General features: G+C 38.0%; 1 protein-coding gene across 6 annotated transcripts in view; it reads left to right on the forward strand.

The window, feature by feature from the left end:
* The window catches only part of RERE (arginine-glutamic acid dipeptide repeats), a 345910-nt gene that overhangs the window by 155131 nt on the left and 170806 nt on the right, over positions 1-19973 (forward strand). For 5 of the 6 annotated variants that reach the window (XM_087820126.1, XM_087820127.1, XM_087820129.1 and 2 more), the window contains exons 3-4: positions 1855-1925; positions 10976-11101. In XM_087820126.1, the coding sequence (XP_087676252.1) occupies positions 1855-1925; positions 10976-11101 (197 nt within the window). The remainder of the gene's footprint in view (positions 1-1854; positions 1926-10975; positions 11102-19973) is intronic. The other variant, XM_087820131.1, reaches the window with a different exon arrangement.

Raw genomic sequence — 19973 nt, forward strand, 5'->3', positions numbered from 1 at the left:
TTAAGACCCCTGGGTGTCCCAAAATTGTGCAGATTGGAGCTATAGTTTTTATTTAGGAATGGATTTCTTCTGTTATTACTTGAACACCAAATTAAGGATAGGGAGAGAGAGATGTACCACAGTGGGACAAGTTCTCTTGCTTGTTTCTTAAGATAATTAGCATGTTAAATGGATGTTGCCTGAATGTTGAAAAGTTATTTAGCATCCTGGATTCTATAACAAGATAGAAAGCTTAGTCAACAGTTCATTCATGGATACAGGGATTGAATCTCTGTAGTTGAGTCTGTATCTGAGTACTCAGTTGGGAAATTGTGCATGCCTGTTTCCTTCATTTTCTGGAATGACTTTGGGCTACCAAAACCCTGATGTCTATCAGAAAGTTTTTTGGAAGGAAGTGTCTTTTAATGAGGACTTTTTTCATCATCTACCTCTTAATAGCACTTGTGATGGGACTGGACTGTCCATTGGATGGATGGCTCCAAATCTCTGCTCTTTTGCTGTTTCTTGGCTCTTAACATGTATGAAATGAGGCAGTAGAGGAATCTGCCTGAGTTCTTGAGCATCTGAGTTATTCTAAGACATCTTCATTGTGAAGGGTAATGAAAAAGATAAAACAAAGGACATTTTATTTAATTTAGTTATTTTAGTTTTTACTTTTTAATTCTCACCCCAGGATATTTTTTCTATTGCTTGTCAGAGAGAGTGGAAAGGAGGGAGGGAGGGAGGGAGAGAGAGAGAAAGGGAAACATTGATGTGAGAGATACACATTGATTGGTTGCCTCTCACACGTGCCCTGACCAGGCTGGGGATTGAGCCAGCAACAGAGGCATATGCCCTTGGCCTTTCAGAATCGAACCCGGGACCCTTCAGTCCCCAGGCCGATGCTCTAACCACCGAGGCAAACTGGCCACTGGCCAGGGCACAAAGAACATTACTGTCACTCTCTAGAGAATTTGATTGACTGCAGATGCCTTTACTTCTCAGCAAATAATATATGACCTTCTTATCCTAAACTTTATAATGATGTTGGGTTGTAATGTGGAGAGTTTTTATATTTCTTTGTAACCACTGCTTCCCTTAAAATCATTGCTTTTTTGAAAAAACCTGTATCTTAACCTGCCATTTTAAAAAGCAACCTTTAGACTCCAGCAGTTTACAGCATCAGACATAATCACTCAACCACTGCTGTGTCAAATGTAATTCAAGAAAGTGCTCTTCTTCCCAGGGGAAACTGTAATTGGGTTTACTTCATTCCATCTCTGATTGGCTGCTTTGTTTCTCTTTACAGTTAGAAAAATAAAATGTGTTTAGGTTAAAATTTATAGTAAGTTACCCACAAGAGATTAATTTCCTTTCTCTTTCTTGGTTTAGGTGAAAAGAGTGTATTGGCATGTTCAAGCTAGTCTTCTTTACATTTCACTTTTTTTCAAAGTAATTGAAAATAAAGTAGCACTTGGCAAAGTTGTTTCTCTTTGTGAAGGGGAGGGGGTGGTGAGGGCGGCATCTGTTTGAGTAAAATGTTCAGGATTTTATCCTATTGCGGAATTTTGAGCAAGTACCTTCATCTGAATGTGGATAATCCCACGGGATTTCCTCCCCCCCTTCTTCAGGGACCCTGAAAATAATCACTGAGGCTTTATCAAGTTTTTTAACAAAAAAGTGGTAAAAAATAACCCAAGGGCTGTTTCCCTTCAGCTTAAAATTACTTGTAATTTAATATCATCTTTGAGAAAAAAATTTCTCCAAAATGTATGTGCTTTGTCATTTATTTATTTATGCAGGGGCTTTGTGGGCCCTGTCTTTGTTCCCTTAAAGGTAAATACCATTGTTTTAAAATTTCTTTTTCTTTTAAAGACTGCGTGTATATCGAGAGTCGGAGGCCAAACACACCGTATTTCATCTGTAGCATTCAAGACTTCAAACTGGTAAGCATTTCTTTAATGTGTTCTTGATTCTGCTCTGAACCTTCTCTTTTCCCAGTTCCATTGGCTGTCTCTTGATTGCTTGCCCATCGTATTGACTTGACATAACCAGTTTACCTTCTCTGAGTGCTAACTTCCTGGTGGCTGTAACAGTCACATAAGGCAGTCACCAGTTTTATCTTTTCAGTTTCGTAACACTTGGAGTTATAAAGCTCATACTGTAAATAATGTGTGTGAAGTCTTCCTTTCGTAGCTGTTTTGACAACAATTTCAGAGATTCCCTTGAGCTTCTGAAGTAATTTGTTCTCAGCCATTGCGAAGAGCCTGAAGAAAAGTAAATTTGGCATTTGGTGATTGGAAAAAAAAGAATGTAAATGTGTCAGAGACTAGCTTTGGTGGTGGTGATTATGATTAATTTACTTAAGATATTTTAGTGAGTATGGAGTGTATCTTGAACCTTTTTTGGGGATCTCCCAGTAGTGGAGGTTGGGGGAAGGAATTCTGACTCAGAGATGGTATAGCTATAATACTTTCTCTTTAAAAACTTGTCCCAAGTCCATAAGTATTGATGTCCATTATGATCTCTTGGTTTCAGACTAGTGGTCTCCATGCTAGGGGTTTTGGATCCCTGGATATCTAGAGAGTTCGCAAAGGTCTGCAAGTAAACATTCTCAGTCTTAACTAAATAAATGTACCTCACATGTCTGTGCAACTGCTTTTCAAATGTATTAATATGCTGCTGTGGTTTTAAAATTTTACTCACTTAATGATAACATGCAGTTAAGAATCACTGTTTATTAGGTATTTTCCTCAAACAATTGATAAGTGAAATACTATTGAAGTACTGTTATTTGGGGATCTTTTGAAACATTTAGATATTAAAAATGGATCCTTATACTTGAAGGTTGTGAACCACTGTCTAGACTTAGGAGTACAGAAATCCTAATCCTAATGTGTAGATATATTTATCAGTGTCTGTTACTGCCCTTATTTCCAAAGCCCTTTGAAACCTTTGACAATATTGTTCTGACACGCATTGTATGTGATATATCAGTCTAAAGAAAAGTAATGTAGTAGTCAGAAGAGATCTTTAACTCTGCATCTTCTTTGTTTCTTTTTATTATTTTTTAATGACCCCAGATACCCAATTAGTATATTGTGATCTAGTTAGTTAAAAAATTGCATGTCATTTATTTTTCTTTCTTAAAAAATTGTTGCATAAGTAATACATGCTTACTGTTCTAAAAGAAAGTCCGATGCGCCATTTACTTCCATGCCTTATTCTTGGTAAGCTTCTTTTGACTTCCCTGCTTGTTTTGCAAGGTGGCCTTGAAGTTTAATCTTGTAAAAATCAAATGCTTTTTATTCAGATTTTATGTCAACATAAAGTTTTATCATTTTTTAGACGTCTATGCTGTTTATTATATCTTGCCTTCCAAAGACATTTTACAGAAGCTACACTGATATCTGAAAATCTGAGCAGTGGCCTTGTTTCCTGAAGAATTTTCTTTTGCTAGTGGCTGCTGCTACTGCTTTTTTCCTGGTCAGTGTCTTTGTGTATGATTTTTACCAAGTGTAATACCAATGCACCATGGAAAAGATATAGATAGCTGTGAAATAAAATTGCAAAGATTTTTCTTTTACCTATTAGAACCTGAGCTCCTTTTGTACAGTTTGTGCACATTAGCTGGTTCCTTCATGTTTGAGCAGTGTTGCTTACGAAATGCTGATTGCAATGTGATAGTTCGGGGCAGAGGTTCCTGCTGAGTTACAGTAATTGCTCAGGGTATTAACAGCAATAAAAGCTGAAGCTTCTGTTGTCAGTATTAGTCAGGTATAGCACATTGAAGCTGTCTGCAAAAACAGTGTGGGAAGTAGGGTAGGGTGCAGTATGTTTAGATACCTTTTTCTGAATCACACACTGCTATGTCTGATGTCTTCGTTTGAGTTCTGTATTCAGCACATATCATAGTTGTGTAAAAATAACAGTGATGTTGAAACATTTACTGCTGAAGGAATGTAGTTACTGCCTCGGTGTCCGCTTTCTTCTTTCCTGGTTCTCAGTACTGTTTAGGAGGAGCTACCCATAGAGGAGACTAATTGGGGGTCCCTTCAGCTTACTCAGGCTGTAGGGGGGAGGGGAGCAGAAGGAAACATGCTTTGTTTTCTCTGCAAGGTTTTGAAAAGAAATTGGAGTTGGTTTTGCCCACAAGAAATACCATGCATGGCAAGTGGAGCATTGATTAACAAAAATCCAATAGCTTTGAAATGTTATTAATTACGATTTTATCTTTTTAGCTGTATTTGGTTTGGGTTTGTGACTGAGAGATGTATTTCTTTGTTTACACCATTGATTAGAATTAATCCTTTCACATAGTGAGTTTGTGAGTGTAGAGTATATGTGGGGACTGTAAAGAGAACTAGGTAAATGCCCTTTATGGTACATGTTAGCTAAGAATACAGTGTTAAACACATCAGAGGCTGAAGAGTGGACATAAGGAGACAACTACCACTAGTCACTAGCATGATGCCAGTGTATTGAACTGGGGATCCTGGGTAACAGTTCATGAACTAGTTCAGTGCGAGATAAGAAGGGTCTTTGGGTTTTATGTGGGGGTCTGGTTGTCTCTCTTTAAAATCTGAGTCCATGATATGAAACGTAGCTATGTCTATTGACCAGGTTTACATCTGTTGTCCTGATAAACTATTCACTTTTAAAGGTGTCTCTTTTTACTCTCAAAGGTATCCCTATTTGGGTGATAGGTTATGTGGGGATGGGATCCACGGCTTCCATTTTATTAACATTTAACCATAAAACACATAAGACCTCTCTGTCCTACATTGGTAGATATATTTGAGCCTGCAGTTTCACAAGTGTAGGTAAAAGCTATAATGGTGCAAAAGAATTGAGTTCCTAACAGAACTGAGGTTTTTGGAAGTGACATTTTCAAAGGAAGGGAATTATGTGTTCTATTAGGAAGCTTTCATTCTCTTAGGAAGTGTTCATTAGATGGACTTATTTACACACTGGGAGACCTGGGTTTGTTTGACTACAATGACAAAAGTATCTGTGGAACAGGTCAAAAGCAGGGGCTCAAGAGCAGGAGAGGTACGGTTGAATTATGGATACTGTATGCTCAGGAGCAGGGAGAAAGAGGGATCATCAATTAAATAAGGCAGCTTTGCACCTTAGACTTCTGAACTAAATATTAAAGTAGTTGGCAAAATCTTTAGCTCTTTGAAAGAACAGTAATATGGAATGGCAATCTGTGATCCTTGTGGCCTGGCTTGAAAAGATGAACTGAGAGACTGAGTAGCTAGCAGGGAGGGCAGAGCTAATGGGATGAATGCAGAGAGGGTTGGGGCAGGCTTAAACAGGTCATAGGCAAGCTGATGTGATTGGAGTGGACGCCAGGGAAAGCAGAGGATTGGAACAACTGCAGGGCCAAAGGGACAGAGAGAGCACACCTCCTGAGCTCTCCCAATGCGGCTTCCTGTTGGAGTCTTAGAGTATCCCTTAGGGAAGGCCGCCTCTTGGCCAGTTTGAGCTGATCTCCAGTAATTGTAACTGCAAGAGCTTAGCATAACACCCTCAACCCTTTCTTCTGCTGTGCTCCCATAGCTTTTCTGGGCACTGTGACCTCGTTTCTTTGAGAATTTTGTTCTTGAATGACTCAGTATCACCAAAGAGCATTATATCCCAGAGTGCAATTAAGAATGTTTTGGTTTGTAATCAGGGCTTTTAACAGGCATTTATCAAAAACTTACTTTATGTTCTTTGCTGAGTGCAGTACTGTAATGGGGACTGAAGAAATGTGAGATACAGTTCCTTCCCTTACTAATTGTGCTGTAGCATTTTTGGATATCAGTACTCTTTGGAGAACGTTGAATAGGATTGATGTGGAGGAATATAACTCAGTTTTTGTCCCCAAAGAATAATTTCTTTCTTACTTTTACTAAAAACAACAACAAAATTTTCCATTTTTATAGAAATCCAGGCCTTAGCATAATAGATTTAACCTGCTGTCTACAAATAATCGTGGATTCTGAGAATGTTCAACAAGAAGATCATTGAGATTAGTAATTTCCATTCAGTATAATACCAAGGAGTTTTTGGTCTGGTTATAGCAGTAGTAGTTCATACGTAATTTTTCATTCAAAGGTAAGTAATTTAAGCTGTTCCTTCAATATTCTACATGGGAATTCTGTGTGGATTTTTAATGAATTTCTGTCATTCATACAATAGAAAAAGTATGATTTTGGTTTCTTAGAGTTATATAGTTATCTATTTTTCAGTTGTTATATGACATGAATTTTCAGGTAGGATATGTAATTATTACAAATATTATTTTGAGCAAGTAACACTGATTTATTTTGGCTCTTATTTGATTAATTAAAACTAGGAAAGTTATTAACATTACACCTGGTCTAGACATTCCTCAGAGTTGGGAATATTTCATTAGGGATATTATGGTTATTTTCAGTTGAGTGTTTAGGGCTCAGTTGTTGTCACGGCTGTAGATGGATGGTGTACTATTGTATCATTTATGTCCCTAACAGCATGCTTCCTAAGGACTGATTGTGAATGCAGAATAGGTAAATCCTTAGTTTGCCACTAGTTATCTTAGAGAAGGCACATCTCCATTACTGCTGTGAATATGGGGGGCAAATTATTCAAGAGTCAATACTGTATCCCTCTTTGTTTCATTGCCAAATGTGAGTAGCTGGGGCAGGAGCATTTGGAATTTCTTTCTGATTCCTGGTTTGATAGGGTTATACCCCAAGAGCTGATCACAAGAAAGAGGAACTACAGAAAAATTAGCTTCAGTTTAGGTTCCATTTACCGTTGAAATTGCCTCCACTACACCAAGTTGTGTTTCTCAGAAGTGGATTAAAAGTAAGAAGTTGCCATTCCTTCTTTAAAATGAAAACTTATTGAGGTTAAGCAATTATATCTTCTCATTTTTGGTTAGAGACCTTTACATAGATAATGCTGGGAGGTGTGAGAGTCTTATTTACATGCACTCTTTGTGCACACATACATGTATACACACAATGAGTTAATTATCATATACTAATTATACACTTTTAATTAAGATGCTTCTCTGGGACTGAGATGAGTGATGGTAGAGTGCATGGGATGTCAGCTTGACTTTGACATCAGTTTGTTCCATCTGTTGCCCTTTTTCATGACCTTGGGCAAGACACTTAACCCTCCTAACCTTGCTTTATTTACCTATGAAGTTGGGATATAAAGCACCTACCTTGTAGGTAGATTGTTTTTAGATTAAGTCTACAAAGTGGGTAGCACAGTGCCTGGGCCATGGAATGACAATGATGATGATGTTGATTTGTACTTGGTGCTTTAGGTTTAAGCTTTGTGAGGGCAAACGCCACACCAGTTTTATTCATTGATGTACGCTGAGCACTTAGCACTTTGCCTGGCCCACATAAGATCCAAAATAAATATTAATTAATATTGAATGAAGTAACATTTCACTGGGTAAAGTTTTCTAAAAACCTTAGTATGTAATAGTTTGATACAATGCTTGCATTATTTACGGATTAACCTGTTTATTAAATACGCCAAAGAGATCTGCCTCTTTACCTTTTGTTAAGCTTGCAATGTGTAGTATTTTATATATTTAAATAATAAAACTCTATTCTTAAACTACTTTAAAACTTAGTTTCTTATTTATTCTTACTCAGTTTCTTATTTCCTTCAGGAAGTTTACATTAGTGTAGCCACAGTCATAACATTTTTTTAGGCATTATTACAATGTTTTGAGTTTTCTATACTTTTATCAAAGATAAATGAGGACTCAGTATATATGTAAACATCCCAGAGAAGGCAGCTGATGTGAAAAATGCCTTTTGGTATGATGATTCGTTTCTGTGGGCTTGCTGTTGTTTGTCTCCTTTTGTTTTTCACTGTCCCTCATCTTAGGCCTGCAGAATTGGTATTTCTTTTTATAGTTTCTTTTTCTCTTTACCTTCTGGGCCATTCGCTACAAAGAGGTCAGTACCACCCAATGACAGCTTTTGTTACTTGAGTGTAGTGTTGGGTAAGGAAGTGGAAACTGTGAAGTTTGTTATCAAGCGTTTTCAGTTTATAGAGTGAGGACTTAAGTGTTACTTAAAGAGATAATGGGATGTAGAGCTGAGATAATTCTTGGAAAGGAGTGGTTCCTTTCTGCTAGCTTAGTTCTCACCTGTCAGGAGTGAGGGCATCAGTGTGGCAGTCCTCTTCTTCTACGGTGACCTCTCAGTCTAAAAAAAGGTATGCATCGCTCATTGGATGCTGCAGTGTTCTCCTGGGGGGCCACCGCTTTTTTTCTCCTTTGTTTAAAATAAAGACCATGGTTGCCGAGTCGTTATCCATGAGCATTGTGAACCCCATAAACTACAATGGGGTGTTGGGCTTATTTCGATGCTATGTTTGGAGTAGGCCACCAACAATAAATACAGTGAGTCCTCACTTAACATTGTTGATAGGCTCTGTGAATTTAAGGGAAATGACATATAACAAAACCAGTTTTACCATATAGGCTAATTGATATAAACAAGAGTTAGGTTCCCAAGGCATCTCATCAATGTTATAATGAACCGACGATGAACAAAATGATGGTATTTGAGGACCTGCCGTATATGGTCCAGTACTAAGTGTTCTCTTCACATGTAAATATGACATTATTTATATTTAATCCTATGAGAGGCAAGTGTAGGATGAAATCCCTTAGCCTGGAGTTTGATGGACATAGTCAGATGAGGTGATGTTGGATATCCCTGCAAAACCCTTTCCCCTAGTTCTGGAGCAGTCATGTTGAAAGTTATTATGAATCACCACAGCCATTTTGCATGATAAGAATGTCAGCTTATAAATGCAGGGGTTGATATTCACGTACGTGGAAATCAGAGTGAGGCTTTGGGAATAAATAACCTTAGAGCACTTCATTGTCCCCGTTCAGCTTCTCAGCAGTGTTTTCATCCATGACTGGCAGTTATTACAGACCACATGGGATTTAAAGTTTTAATGGCTCATGGTTACTCTGAAGTTGCTAATTCATTTTGTCCTAATTTATTTGGATTTTAGGATTTTAAGAAATCACTGAAAAAGTTTTACTTAATTATATTTATTTTCATAAAATATCTATCTAAAATGTTATTTATTAAACCTGTTCTATATATGTGAAGTTTTTCAATGCAGAAAACTCTAGGTATTCTAATTTTTTAAAAGGGAACTTAAAAGTTTGAGACAATTTGATAGATGCTGTGCAAGAATATTTGTAAAATCTTGTCATTTAAACTAAATTCCTTACAACTGGAAATTTGTGAATGTGTATGTTTGTGTTAAGAACCAGCTCAAAATAGTCTAAGAAAGCTCATTAGAAGAACTGAAATAAAACTAGGGAAACTGAGATACTGTGTCAGTGTTTTCTGATTCATAAGTAAGAACAATGATATGCTTTGAAATGGTGCCTTTTTTAATGTTTTAATAATACCTGAATTCTTGCATATTTAAAATAATGCCAAGGTGTTTAGAAATGCTTTACTAGGTGTCTTTGTTTAACATTCTTGATTTGAATGTATAAGGATTTCAGTGGTCTGATTAATTGAATTCCTAGTGCAAGAGATTAACCAGAAATTCATTTCTGTTTGATGCTATGGAAAAAATATTGAGTATACTGTACATTGTCGTGCACAGTTGAATCTTTGATTTGGAATTTGCAGTGTTGGTGTGGGGAGGCGGGAGGTGTGTGGTGGAGAAGGTTATGGCTACTAACACTTGATTTCATCAGGTATTGTAACTGAGGCAGTGGGAGTCAGCGACTGACCACACAAAGCATGGAGCCCAGGATGTGCTGTAGAGGGTGATCTATAGAAAAATAAAAAAAACCCCACCATGACAAAGACATTCCCAGTATTAGCTTATTTTCTTGGGATTTGTCTTTGTTTGTTTTAAAAGAGACATAGAGCATATTAAATTTTGAATTGTAGGAAGTTGTTAAAGAGTGATTCTTTGCTTCTCAAAGGAGTTATGTGACGGGACTCCCTAAAAATCATTTAATATTTAAAAGTTTGCTTATCTGTAATTTTTAAACAACTTTAAGAACAGAGATCTTATATAAGCATTTGAATTTCATGGGGTTTTTAGTTCATTTAAAACCTTATGAAATTGAATTGGTTAGTTTTTTTTGGACATGTTATGTACTCTCTAGACTGTTTGGAAGGGATCATACTCAAACTATTATCTGAGGTATCTTTTTTGATACTTAAAAAACTGTGCTGGCTTTCAGAAGTTACTCTCTAATCTTTTGCTGGTTTTAAATTTTTCCTGAGTTTCTTTTTAAGAAAAAGTGATACGTGCCAAACTGGTTCTGCCTCTAGAAGAAATGTCTTTCTTGAGCTTTATGCTCTGACTGTGCATTATACTTACCTTATGGGCACTGGAGAAAATGAGAACTCATTTGAATGGTGTCTTTTTATCCTCTGGGATTAAGCCTTTGTCTTTTGCCTTTATCTTTAAAAAATTAAACTAGGACTTTGAGAAAATGGTAGGATCTTTCTTTGACACACCTAATGCCTTGAATATTTCCTTATTAAGTATGTGCCTTACGACTCAAGCCTCTTCTCATTAGAAACGCTTCTGAAAGCTCACTTTGTTCACTTGTGGTTCATTTTATGGTTGTGTTTATCTGACACCCCTGACATTTTGATTTTATTGTAAGCAAAGCATGCCACTGTCACTGTGCTTTGGCACTGTGTCGTCTTAACTTGGTTATTTTGAGGGGCACACACCATACTGCTTTGTGACAGGGATCCAGGTTAAAGTGTAAAGCTGGAAGTGTCATATGTTTGTTCATGCTGAATAAAGGAAATTGTTTTGATTCATGCAGAAAGGTTAACTTTAGTGGTAGAACAAATTCTCTGAGATTTCAGAGGCCATCTGCTAAAGGATTTGTGCAGATACTTGCTTGTGTGCTGAGTGCCCCTAGTAACCAGGGTATGAGGGGGCATTGGGCATGTTAACTTAAAACTTTTTTCTTTTTTAGGTCCACAACTCCCAGGCCTGTTGCAGATCTCCAACTCCTGCTTTGTGTGACCCCCCAGCATGCTCTCTGCCGGTGGCGTCACAGCCACCACAGCATCTTTCTGAAGCCGGGAGAGGGCCTGTAGGGGTAAGGAGAATCCCGTTTTTAAAAGCTGTCAATATTTTATATCCCATAGGGTATAAAATAGGAATATTACCTCCCTCCCCAGAGCCCCTTTAAAAATGTGCTGTATTGTATGTGTTTTTAAAGGAGTAACAAGTACATGCACAGAGGAAGCAAAATACGGGACTTGCCTTACCCCTCTAGGACAGTTCCAGAAGTTAGCGGGGTTTGGTGGTATAGGGTATTTTGGCACCAGCAGAGAGCATGCTGGGCTGCTGCAAGGAGCAGGAGCTGGCAATCAGCAGCGAGTATGGATGTTGGCAACTGAAATGGGGGAAAAAGGGGGTAAGTTTGAGACCAAGTGTGGAATGTGCATTTCCCCAGGACCATTGGGACTCATGGCCCACAAATCTAAACTGTTTTGGGTGCTGTCCTCTCAGGTGACCTTTTGTAGAGTAGTGCCCAGAAGTAGCTAGGCTTTTCTGCAATGGCAGATATAGACTAAAACACTTTGAAAGGCGTGGGCTGGAGTGTAGATACAGTGCTCTCAGCTCTACTCTGGTAATTCCTCTGTTACCTGGCTGGTAACATGGGATGTGTGTGAAATGCTGCAGGATGAAATGTCCCTAGTTAGTTATCCGTTAGAACACAGGACCTGGTGGTAGTGATCCAGGAAGGCTATTTTTGTCTTATATTACATTTCTGAAAGCTGTGTACACACCTGTCTTTTCCTTCCTTTGTGAGGTTTTAATGGTCAAGTTTTCTGAAAGATGGGTGTTACCGTTCTGATCAACTGCTGTTAATCACTAAAGAAATTTAAGACCTGTCTTTCTCTTGCATGTAATATGACTGTGGGGTTCAAACTTATACTCAGAAAATAACACAAGAAAACAGCCATCACAGATGCACATGCACAATACAAAATATTGGCAATATGTAATGAATTGTTCAGTTGCAGTGTAGAACATTCATATCTTGAGACTAAGAGAAGAGAGTGCTCCAAATGGGCGATAGTACTGGGAAAGTTTTGTGGCGGTAGGTAGGTTTTGAGAATCTGGGTATGTTTTTGATACATCAGTAACATGTGGCCAGGGAGAGTGGAGGAGCCACTACATGTCAGTTTGTCCCTATAAGCAACAGAGGCAATGAGCCTGGTGAAGCTGGGAGTTGTGAGAAGAAGACCACAGGACGTCATTGAAGAAGAGCACAGGTTAGTGAGTCTTGGGGGCAGAGGTGGGACTATAAAATGGGGCCAGATCATAAAGGATCTTAAAGGTTAGAAAACGTAAGGGTTTATGTGATAGGCAGAAGAGGACTGTTGCAGACTTTTTAGTCCCTACAAGCTGATTTGCAAATCTCTGCTTAAGAAGATTCACTGGGAAGCAGAATGCAGCATGGAGTGGGGAAAGACTGTGCAAGTTCCAGTTAGGTGGCTAGGGCGATCATCCATGCATAAACTGGAGAGCACCAAGACAGTAGAGATGGGATATTAATAACTGTAACAAAATCAGGAATAAATGTCACAACAACAATTTCATGTTTAGGTAGTTGCCACAGTGCAGTTTATCAAGAATTAGACCAGAAAAAAGGTTCACATTATGGAAGCCTTGGAATTCTTGGTGTAATAGCCATTTACAATGTAAGATAAAACCCAGTGTAGTGGATAAAAGTGTAATTTTAATCCCTGAAGAGAGAGATTGGCATTTTAAGGGACAATTAGCAGAGTCCGGACTTGACTACCTCCTTCAAAAGCTTCAGCTTTTACCACTTACCATCTTGTTTCCGTATATGTGAAAGAAATGGTGGTTATCTTTCAGGCTGGTTGTTTCTTTATTCTCTAATTAGTGTGGTGTCATTGTTTGATTGTTTCATTGACCACAGTACTCACTAACCAGGATTTGCTGAATAGATTGAAAATTTTTCCCATAATAGTAAACTTTTTCTATTAGCATTAGTGATGACCAGTACTTAATTTTTTTAGCAGTAAAAGTATTGTGTTCACTGAGGATTTAAATAAGTTTATGATTGGTGGTACACTCAGATACCATCATATATAGGTTTGAGAAGATTCTGTAATAAGGTGATAAATCTTTTAGTCAAGATGCTGCTGCATAAAGCTAACTCTATTGATTGTTCTTTAACAACGCTTCATGCTGCCAAAGTAATTTGAGCTGGATCTGAATTGGATCCAGTTGGCAAAGCTCCCTCCCACCCCCCATGTGTGGAGCTCTTATAAATTCTGCAGGCACACAGATCTAATACAGTGTAATGAGAGAGCTGCTGGGGAAAAAAATTGATTACAGGGTTGCAGACAATATCATTAACGTTTCTTGCCATGATACACCAGATGTCTTCCCTAATAGACTATTTTTGTTAATTTAGTTTTTATAGGATGGCATTGATTGCATCATAATTTAACTTTCAGGTATATGTGATCTGTGTTTCTACACTAATGAATGCATCAACTCATAAGATTTAATTTTGTAAATTTTTAACTTATTGTTAATTTTTTAAGTATTTGTCCTGGGAAGGCAACATTTTTACTTGTTACTGAGAATCTGTTAGCTTGGATGTTTTCTAGCAAAAAGCACTTTTGTTTACTGGTAGTTTGGGGTAGTGAGGGAGGTGAGATAGCAAAGAAAACATTGCCCAGATCGTAAGTAGACTGGGCAGAGGTGATCCCCCTACCTCCAGCTGATCCCGTTGTAAGGTGGTATAATAGCACAACAAACTCTCCGGAGCAGAAATGGCACAGCCATTTAAAAGGGATGCGTTTCGTTTGTACTGTCATGGCTGGGGCTCTGGGCAGGCTGAGCCCTATTGGGTGCACCTGTCCTCTTCCTCACAGGGCGATCAGGGCTACTTGTAGGGGATTTAGTTATTGAGCTTTTTAATTTTTTAGTCATGGATCGTATGTCTTTAGTATTGAATCAAAAAAGACATCACCATACCCATGGTCATCTAGGTTTTCTTCTATGTTATCTTCTAGGAATTCTGTAGTTTTGTGTTTTACATTTAGGTCTGTGGTTCATTTTGAGTTAATTTTAGTGAGGGGCATAAAGTCTAGAGTCTTTCCTTTTTTCATGTTGATGTCCACTTGTTCAGCATCATTTGTTGAGAAACTCCTTTCTCCATTGTATGCCTTTTCTCCTTTGTCAAAGATCAGTTCACTCTGTTTATGTTGGTCTGTTTTTGAGCTCAATATTCCATTGTTCTGAGTCAAGAGTAATATGTAGGCAGATATCTTCACTCTTTACTCCCTAAAAACTTAAGTGTGTATTTCGTAGAACAAGGATATTTCATTTATATAGCCACCGTATAGTTATCAAAATCAGGAAATTTAACAGTGATACAATACTATAATGTAATCTATAAACACATTTTGCCTTCTATAGCAATTTGTTTTACTGGCCTAATAACCAGTTCAACATCAGACTTAAAACTAGTTGCCGTGTCTCTTCTTTAGTCTCCTTTAATCTGAAACAATTCGCTTTCCTTTTTTTGTGTGTGTTAATCCTCATAGGAGGATATTTTTTCTGTTGATTTTTAGAGAGGGTGGGAGGAGGAGAGAGAGAGAGAAACATTGATGTGAGAGAGACACACCGATTGGTTGCCTCTCACAGGACTGGGGATAGAACCTGCAACCTAGGTACATGACCGGGAACCCAACCCTCGGTCCTCCAGATGCCCAGCCCACGCTCTACACTGAGCACTCCGGCCAGGACTTCCTTTGCCTTTCTTTGTCTTTCATGACACTGGCATGTTTTTGAAGTGTACAATCCAGATTTTTGTAGTTTGCTGTTTCCTAGTTATTAGATTTAGGTTATGCATTTTAGGCAAGATTATTATATTAGTGATATTTTGTCCTAATTGCCTTATATTAGAGGACACATGAGATCAGTTTGTCACATTATTAGTGATGTTAACTTTGATCACCTGGATAAGTTACTAACATTCCCTTTGTGATTAATAAGGAATAATTTGTAGGGAGAAACTTTGAGACCATATAATTATCCTGTCTTCAAGTTTTTACATACCTGTTAGCACCTATTGATTATTTTTGCCTGAATCTCTGGAGCAGTTGCAGAATCTCACCCTTTTAAAAAACTTTTTATTTTTGTACTCAAACTAAATTGCTTTATTTGAAAAAGAGACCAGCTTTCACCTATCAATTCAGATTTGAGATTTTGAGTAAAGTGAGAGGGAGGGAGGAAGGAAGGGAAAAAAAGAAGGAAAGAGAAAGAAATAACAATTGAGAGAGATAGGTGGGGGTGGAAAAGAATTTTTTGAGCCCTCAGGTTTTTTTGTTTGTTTGTTGTAGCAACACAAGGACTTTATACATTTTCAGATTTTTTTTTGTAGAAAGAGGAAAAGTCTGTGATGGTGTTTTGTTCCATTTTTAGGCTCCAGGGGAGAGAAAAGCTGCTTAGAAGAAATAGATCATGGATGTGGTTTCAAAAAATACACATTTTTACTGTTGAAATTATGGTATTGGCTTGATTCATGCTGGCAACATTTGCTAATGATCAAATTACTTAAACTCTCTGCACCTCAGTTTCCTCACTTGTAAAGCCAGAATATTAATTCAGTGGTTCTGGAGTAAGGCCCAGGAATCCATAGTTTTTCTAAGAGCTCCACGGGAGATTCTGTTGGGCAGCCAGCTTTAGCGAATGGAAGTCTGGCTTCCACCCCAGTGAATATTATAAACACAGATCTGGTCATGTCCTTTGCAGGATGTAGAACTTCTGGTGCAATTCCAGGACCATTATGTTTCTCAAACCTGAGTATCTTACATACCTAAAAAAATGATTTTTGTGTTTCTCCCATATTACTTAATTTCCCACCTTCTCCAACACACAAATTAGGTATAATTTCTTTGTGTACATCCTAATACAGCTTTAAGAGACAATTTATAAATTTATTCAGACCAAACTACAAAACCAATAAAATTTTAACTACTAACATTAACTTAATGGAATGGATGATGATGTTTTGCTGAAATGAAATAGTCACTTTTGACATAAATTTGTGACTTATTGCTTATAGTCCAGATTATTAAGGACTGGGGGATCATATATGGCATGTTAAGACTACTGGGTTCCTTTTGATGACTCAAATTTTCTATTTTCAGTTTTGTTGTCACTGAGAAACCTATATTAAGTGTATTTTGCCATGATGTGACTTTGCCCTTACCTGGCACACATGTAGCATATTGTGTTTATCTTATTTACTTACTAGCTTGTGATAATTATGGTAGTATTACTTAGTTATTTGATTATATATAAACATTTTTAGAGTCAAAATCTTGTAGCTCTAAACTCTGTTAATGAAATTATAAAATAGATAATCCAGAAGATGAATATGTTAAAAAATTTAAGATACAAGTTAAAATGAAAATAAAATTGGTCTTCTTCGTTCCCCAACTCCCCATCTCTTACTCCTCTTCAAGAGACACAACCAGCAGTGTCCCTGACATCATGAGATGGCTCCTTTATGTCTATAGTCTTCTTTGGCCACCTCTTTGTTTGCGGCCCCCAGAACAGTTCCTGACTCTGAGAAGTTGTCCCTTAACCATTGAGTTTGATAGTTTGTACTTGTTTTCATTCTAAAATTGTTTTGAGTATTTTTCTGGTATATAAAGATGCAGGAATACTCATGAATTAGTATTACTGCTCAATTTAATACGTAGTGCATTTTTCCTGAAAGTTTAGGATCTTTCTGACCTTCCATGTTGGGATGGGGAAGTAGCGGTTGATACTTACTGCTTCCTCCTGGTTTTTCCTTTTGTTAGTAGTGTCTTCTTGGATGTATTAGGAACATCCACAGACGTCCATAGATTGGCACACTTACATTATGACTATCAATCTGCTCTTAAGAAATTGAGCAGATTTGTTAACAAACAAGATGAAAATGCGGAAAGATATCTGACGCATTGTGAAAATTATTTAAAGGAAAAGCAGCTGGCGAATGATAATTGACAGACATATTTAATCTTTAGAACTTGAAATGCTGCTATGGTTACTGTGGATTAAATACGAAGACTCATCCATAAGACCAGGGGTTTTCTAAAAATGGACTGAGGAATGACAAAAAAACCTAGGTTAAGGATTGCATGGCAGGAAAGGCATTGTGATTAAATTCCTTGTTGTCACTGAGCTATAAAGCTGAAGATAGCACTCTTTCTTCTGCTGAAAACAAGAACCAATACTCCTTAATGGGCTAAATTATTAAAAAGAGCCATTCTTACAATGTTTCAATATCTGGGATTTGCCTCAGCTGGTGATTTGTTGGTAGTTTAGGGATGTTTGCGAGGCATTTTGTATCAAAATTACTCGGTTGGCCGGTGGAGCCCTTTGGATAATTCCCTTCCATTTTATAATGCTCTTGAATACATTTGTGATTCACTATCCCTATGTGGCTTTGTATCTTTTGGAGTTATTAAACAGTGTTGGGCACATATACACATTTTTTTTAACCTTGATTTTGTTTTGTTTTCTCTCGTAGCTGTGGGCTGGTGGTTAACAGATTATTTTTGTGATACTCTTAGCAAACATCAAATGCATTTGGCATATTATGTCAACCTGACACATTGATTAGTATATGCTGAGTTTTATCTTCTTCCCATGTGAAGAAAATTATATAAGAAGTTGACGTCCCTTTTAGTGTAGCTTTTAATGGGTGCAGGGATTTAATCTGTTAGGTCGTTGGTATAATTTCAGGCAGTTGGTAAAAAAAAGCAACCCCATCTTGTGAGCTTCAGTGGCAGAGAAAAGAAAGTAGCACTCTGTTGTTTTAGTGCGGTAGTGTAACTGGTCTCAGAACAATACAGAGGTAGAGAGTGAAGAGAAGGAAGAGCCTGTGCGGATAGTGCTTTGTTATTATCCACCAGGCTGGGAGAAGTTATGCAGGAGGCATTGTCACGTGGAAGCATAGTTGGACTTGTCCATTGGACTCGCACAGTTGGAATCATCTGGGTGAAGTTTGAAGCCTTCTGTCCTTCTGTGGTCTGAAGGGAGCTAAGACTCTGCCTCAGTGTTTCAAAATTGGTGGTATGATATATTCTTTTGGTGGAGACAGTACTGTTGAAAGATTTTTTGATTCAGCCTCATGGAGAGCCTGGTCAGCTCGACAAAGCCCTGTTAGTCCCTGTAGTGGAACCATGACGTGAGGTGGTGTAAAATCACGTTTCTGCTTTCCTGGAAAACTGATCAGGTTTAAAAATTCTTTTATCTAGAGTGGAGAGGAGAGGATTGAAAAGGAAAGGAATGGAGACTAATGAAGAAAGAGAGCGAGGTCTTTGAAAACTGTGTGGTTGAGTTCAGAGCCTTGGAAGTGGCTTCTGTGCATAGGATCCAGCCACGGTGAGTGCACAGCTGCTGTGGAGAGTGTGGGAGAGCCCACTCGGGAGACGTGAGCCTCAGGCTGCCTGCTAGTGTGAAAGGATCTCTGGAGAGGGGGCTGCTGTTTCTGAGCATTGCCGCCCATGCCACGCCCAGCTCCTACTGGGAATGCTCTTCTGGCCTCACCTGTCACTAGCTATTGGCAGCCTGGTCTCCCTCAGATAGTTTATTAAAATTTTCTGCTTTCTGCCTGGCCTGATCTTTCATTGTCCTGCCTTTTGTGGTGTACTGTGTGCCATTTGTTTCCCTGTTTCTATGACCAGATTCATAGCTCCTACTTCTGGTCCTGTTCATTTTGGTTGAATGAGTAAGTCAAGGACATGGGTGGTGATCTGTCCAGGAGGGAGAGAGGTGACAGTACAGCAGGCTGCGTCGCTGTGCACTTTCCAGTCCAAGGGAGGAAATCTGGAGAACACACACTTACGTTCTATCACAGTAATCTGGAGAACACAATCTAAGTTTTCAACTTGTTTTCTTAAGCTGGCTGCAGTGCAGTTGGAATTCTGAGCATTCTGCTCTATCTGAAAGGAGACATACTGCCCTTTTGTATTTCAGGGAGAAAGGCAGAAAGGCTGAGACCTAAACAGCCTTGGTTTTATTTCCTTCTTGGATGAAATGACACCTTCTTCCTGTTTCTTGAGGAAATATAATTAACCTCAGTGACTGCTGAATACTAGGCAGTGAGTTGAGCAGAGGAATGGGTCTTCTAGAAGATGTACTGGAAAACTGTCAACAGGGTTGATAATTTAAAAAAAAAAAAAATCAGTGAAATGTTTATTTACAAAATTACAATGAAGCACCCTTGCTTTACAGATCTGATGATTGTCCAGATCATATCACGCCTCTTATGTGTACACTTTAATATATAACACTGCTTTGAGTCCGACTGAGGAAGTCTGTGCTGCAGAGATTACTCCTTTTGTGTGCCAGTACCGTATACCAGTGATATTACAGGATGACATCCTTTGTATCTAAACCTTTTAGCTATGGAATTTTAATACGCTGATTTTTATTGTTACCCAGTTTTCTAGTCTTATGTTTCTTCTTCTTGTTGGCTTATTGTTTGGGTTATTTAGAGATCTCATTTAACAAGAAGCAACATGAATTTCTTTGAAAATTCAAATGCTTGTTTAAAAATTAGCATCAGTACAAATTAAATGGTTAAGCATTTGTTATTTTAACTACTAATGGAAGCAATGAGAGGTGAACCCCAGTTAACTTTCCCTTTTAACTAATGCAGACCTTGAGCATTGTCATGTTTAATAAAGATTTTCACCTTCAGGAGTATTGAACTTGACATTTCTCTCAGGTGGTTTTGGGAGCCTTGATACTTGAGCACTGACACTCTATTGTTTCCAAAGATCCACACCATATCATAAATCTCTGAAGTTCATTCATTAGATAATTTTTTAATTCAAATTGGGTTTTCTCTATAAGGGAGATAAAATATCAGTGCAGTGTGTCGGACATAGTGCTTGGAGATGTTTTGTGGTTGG

This window comes from Miniopterus natalensis, chromosome 9 (assembly GCF_054644295.1).
Source record: "Miniopterus natalensis isolate mMinNat1 chromosome 9, mMinNat1.hap1, whole genome shotgun sequence".
Classification (NCBI taxonomy): domain Eukaryota; kingdom Metazoa; phylum Chordata; class Mammalia; order Chiroptera; family Miniopteridae; genus Miniopterus; species Miniopterus natalensis.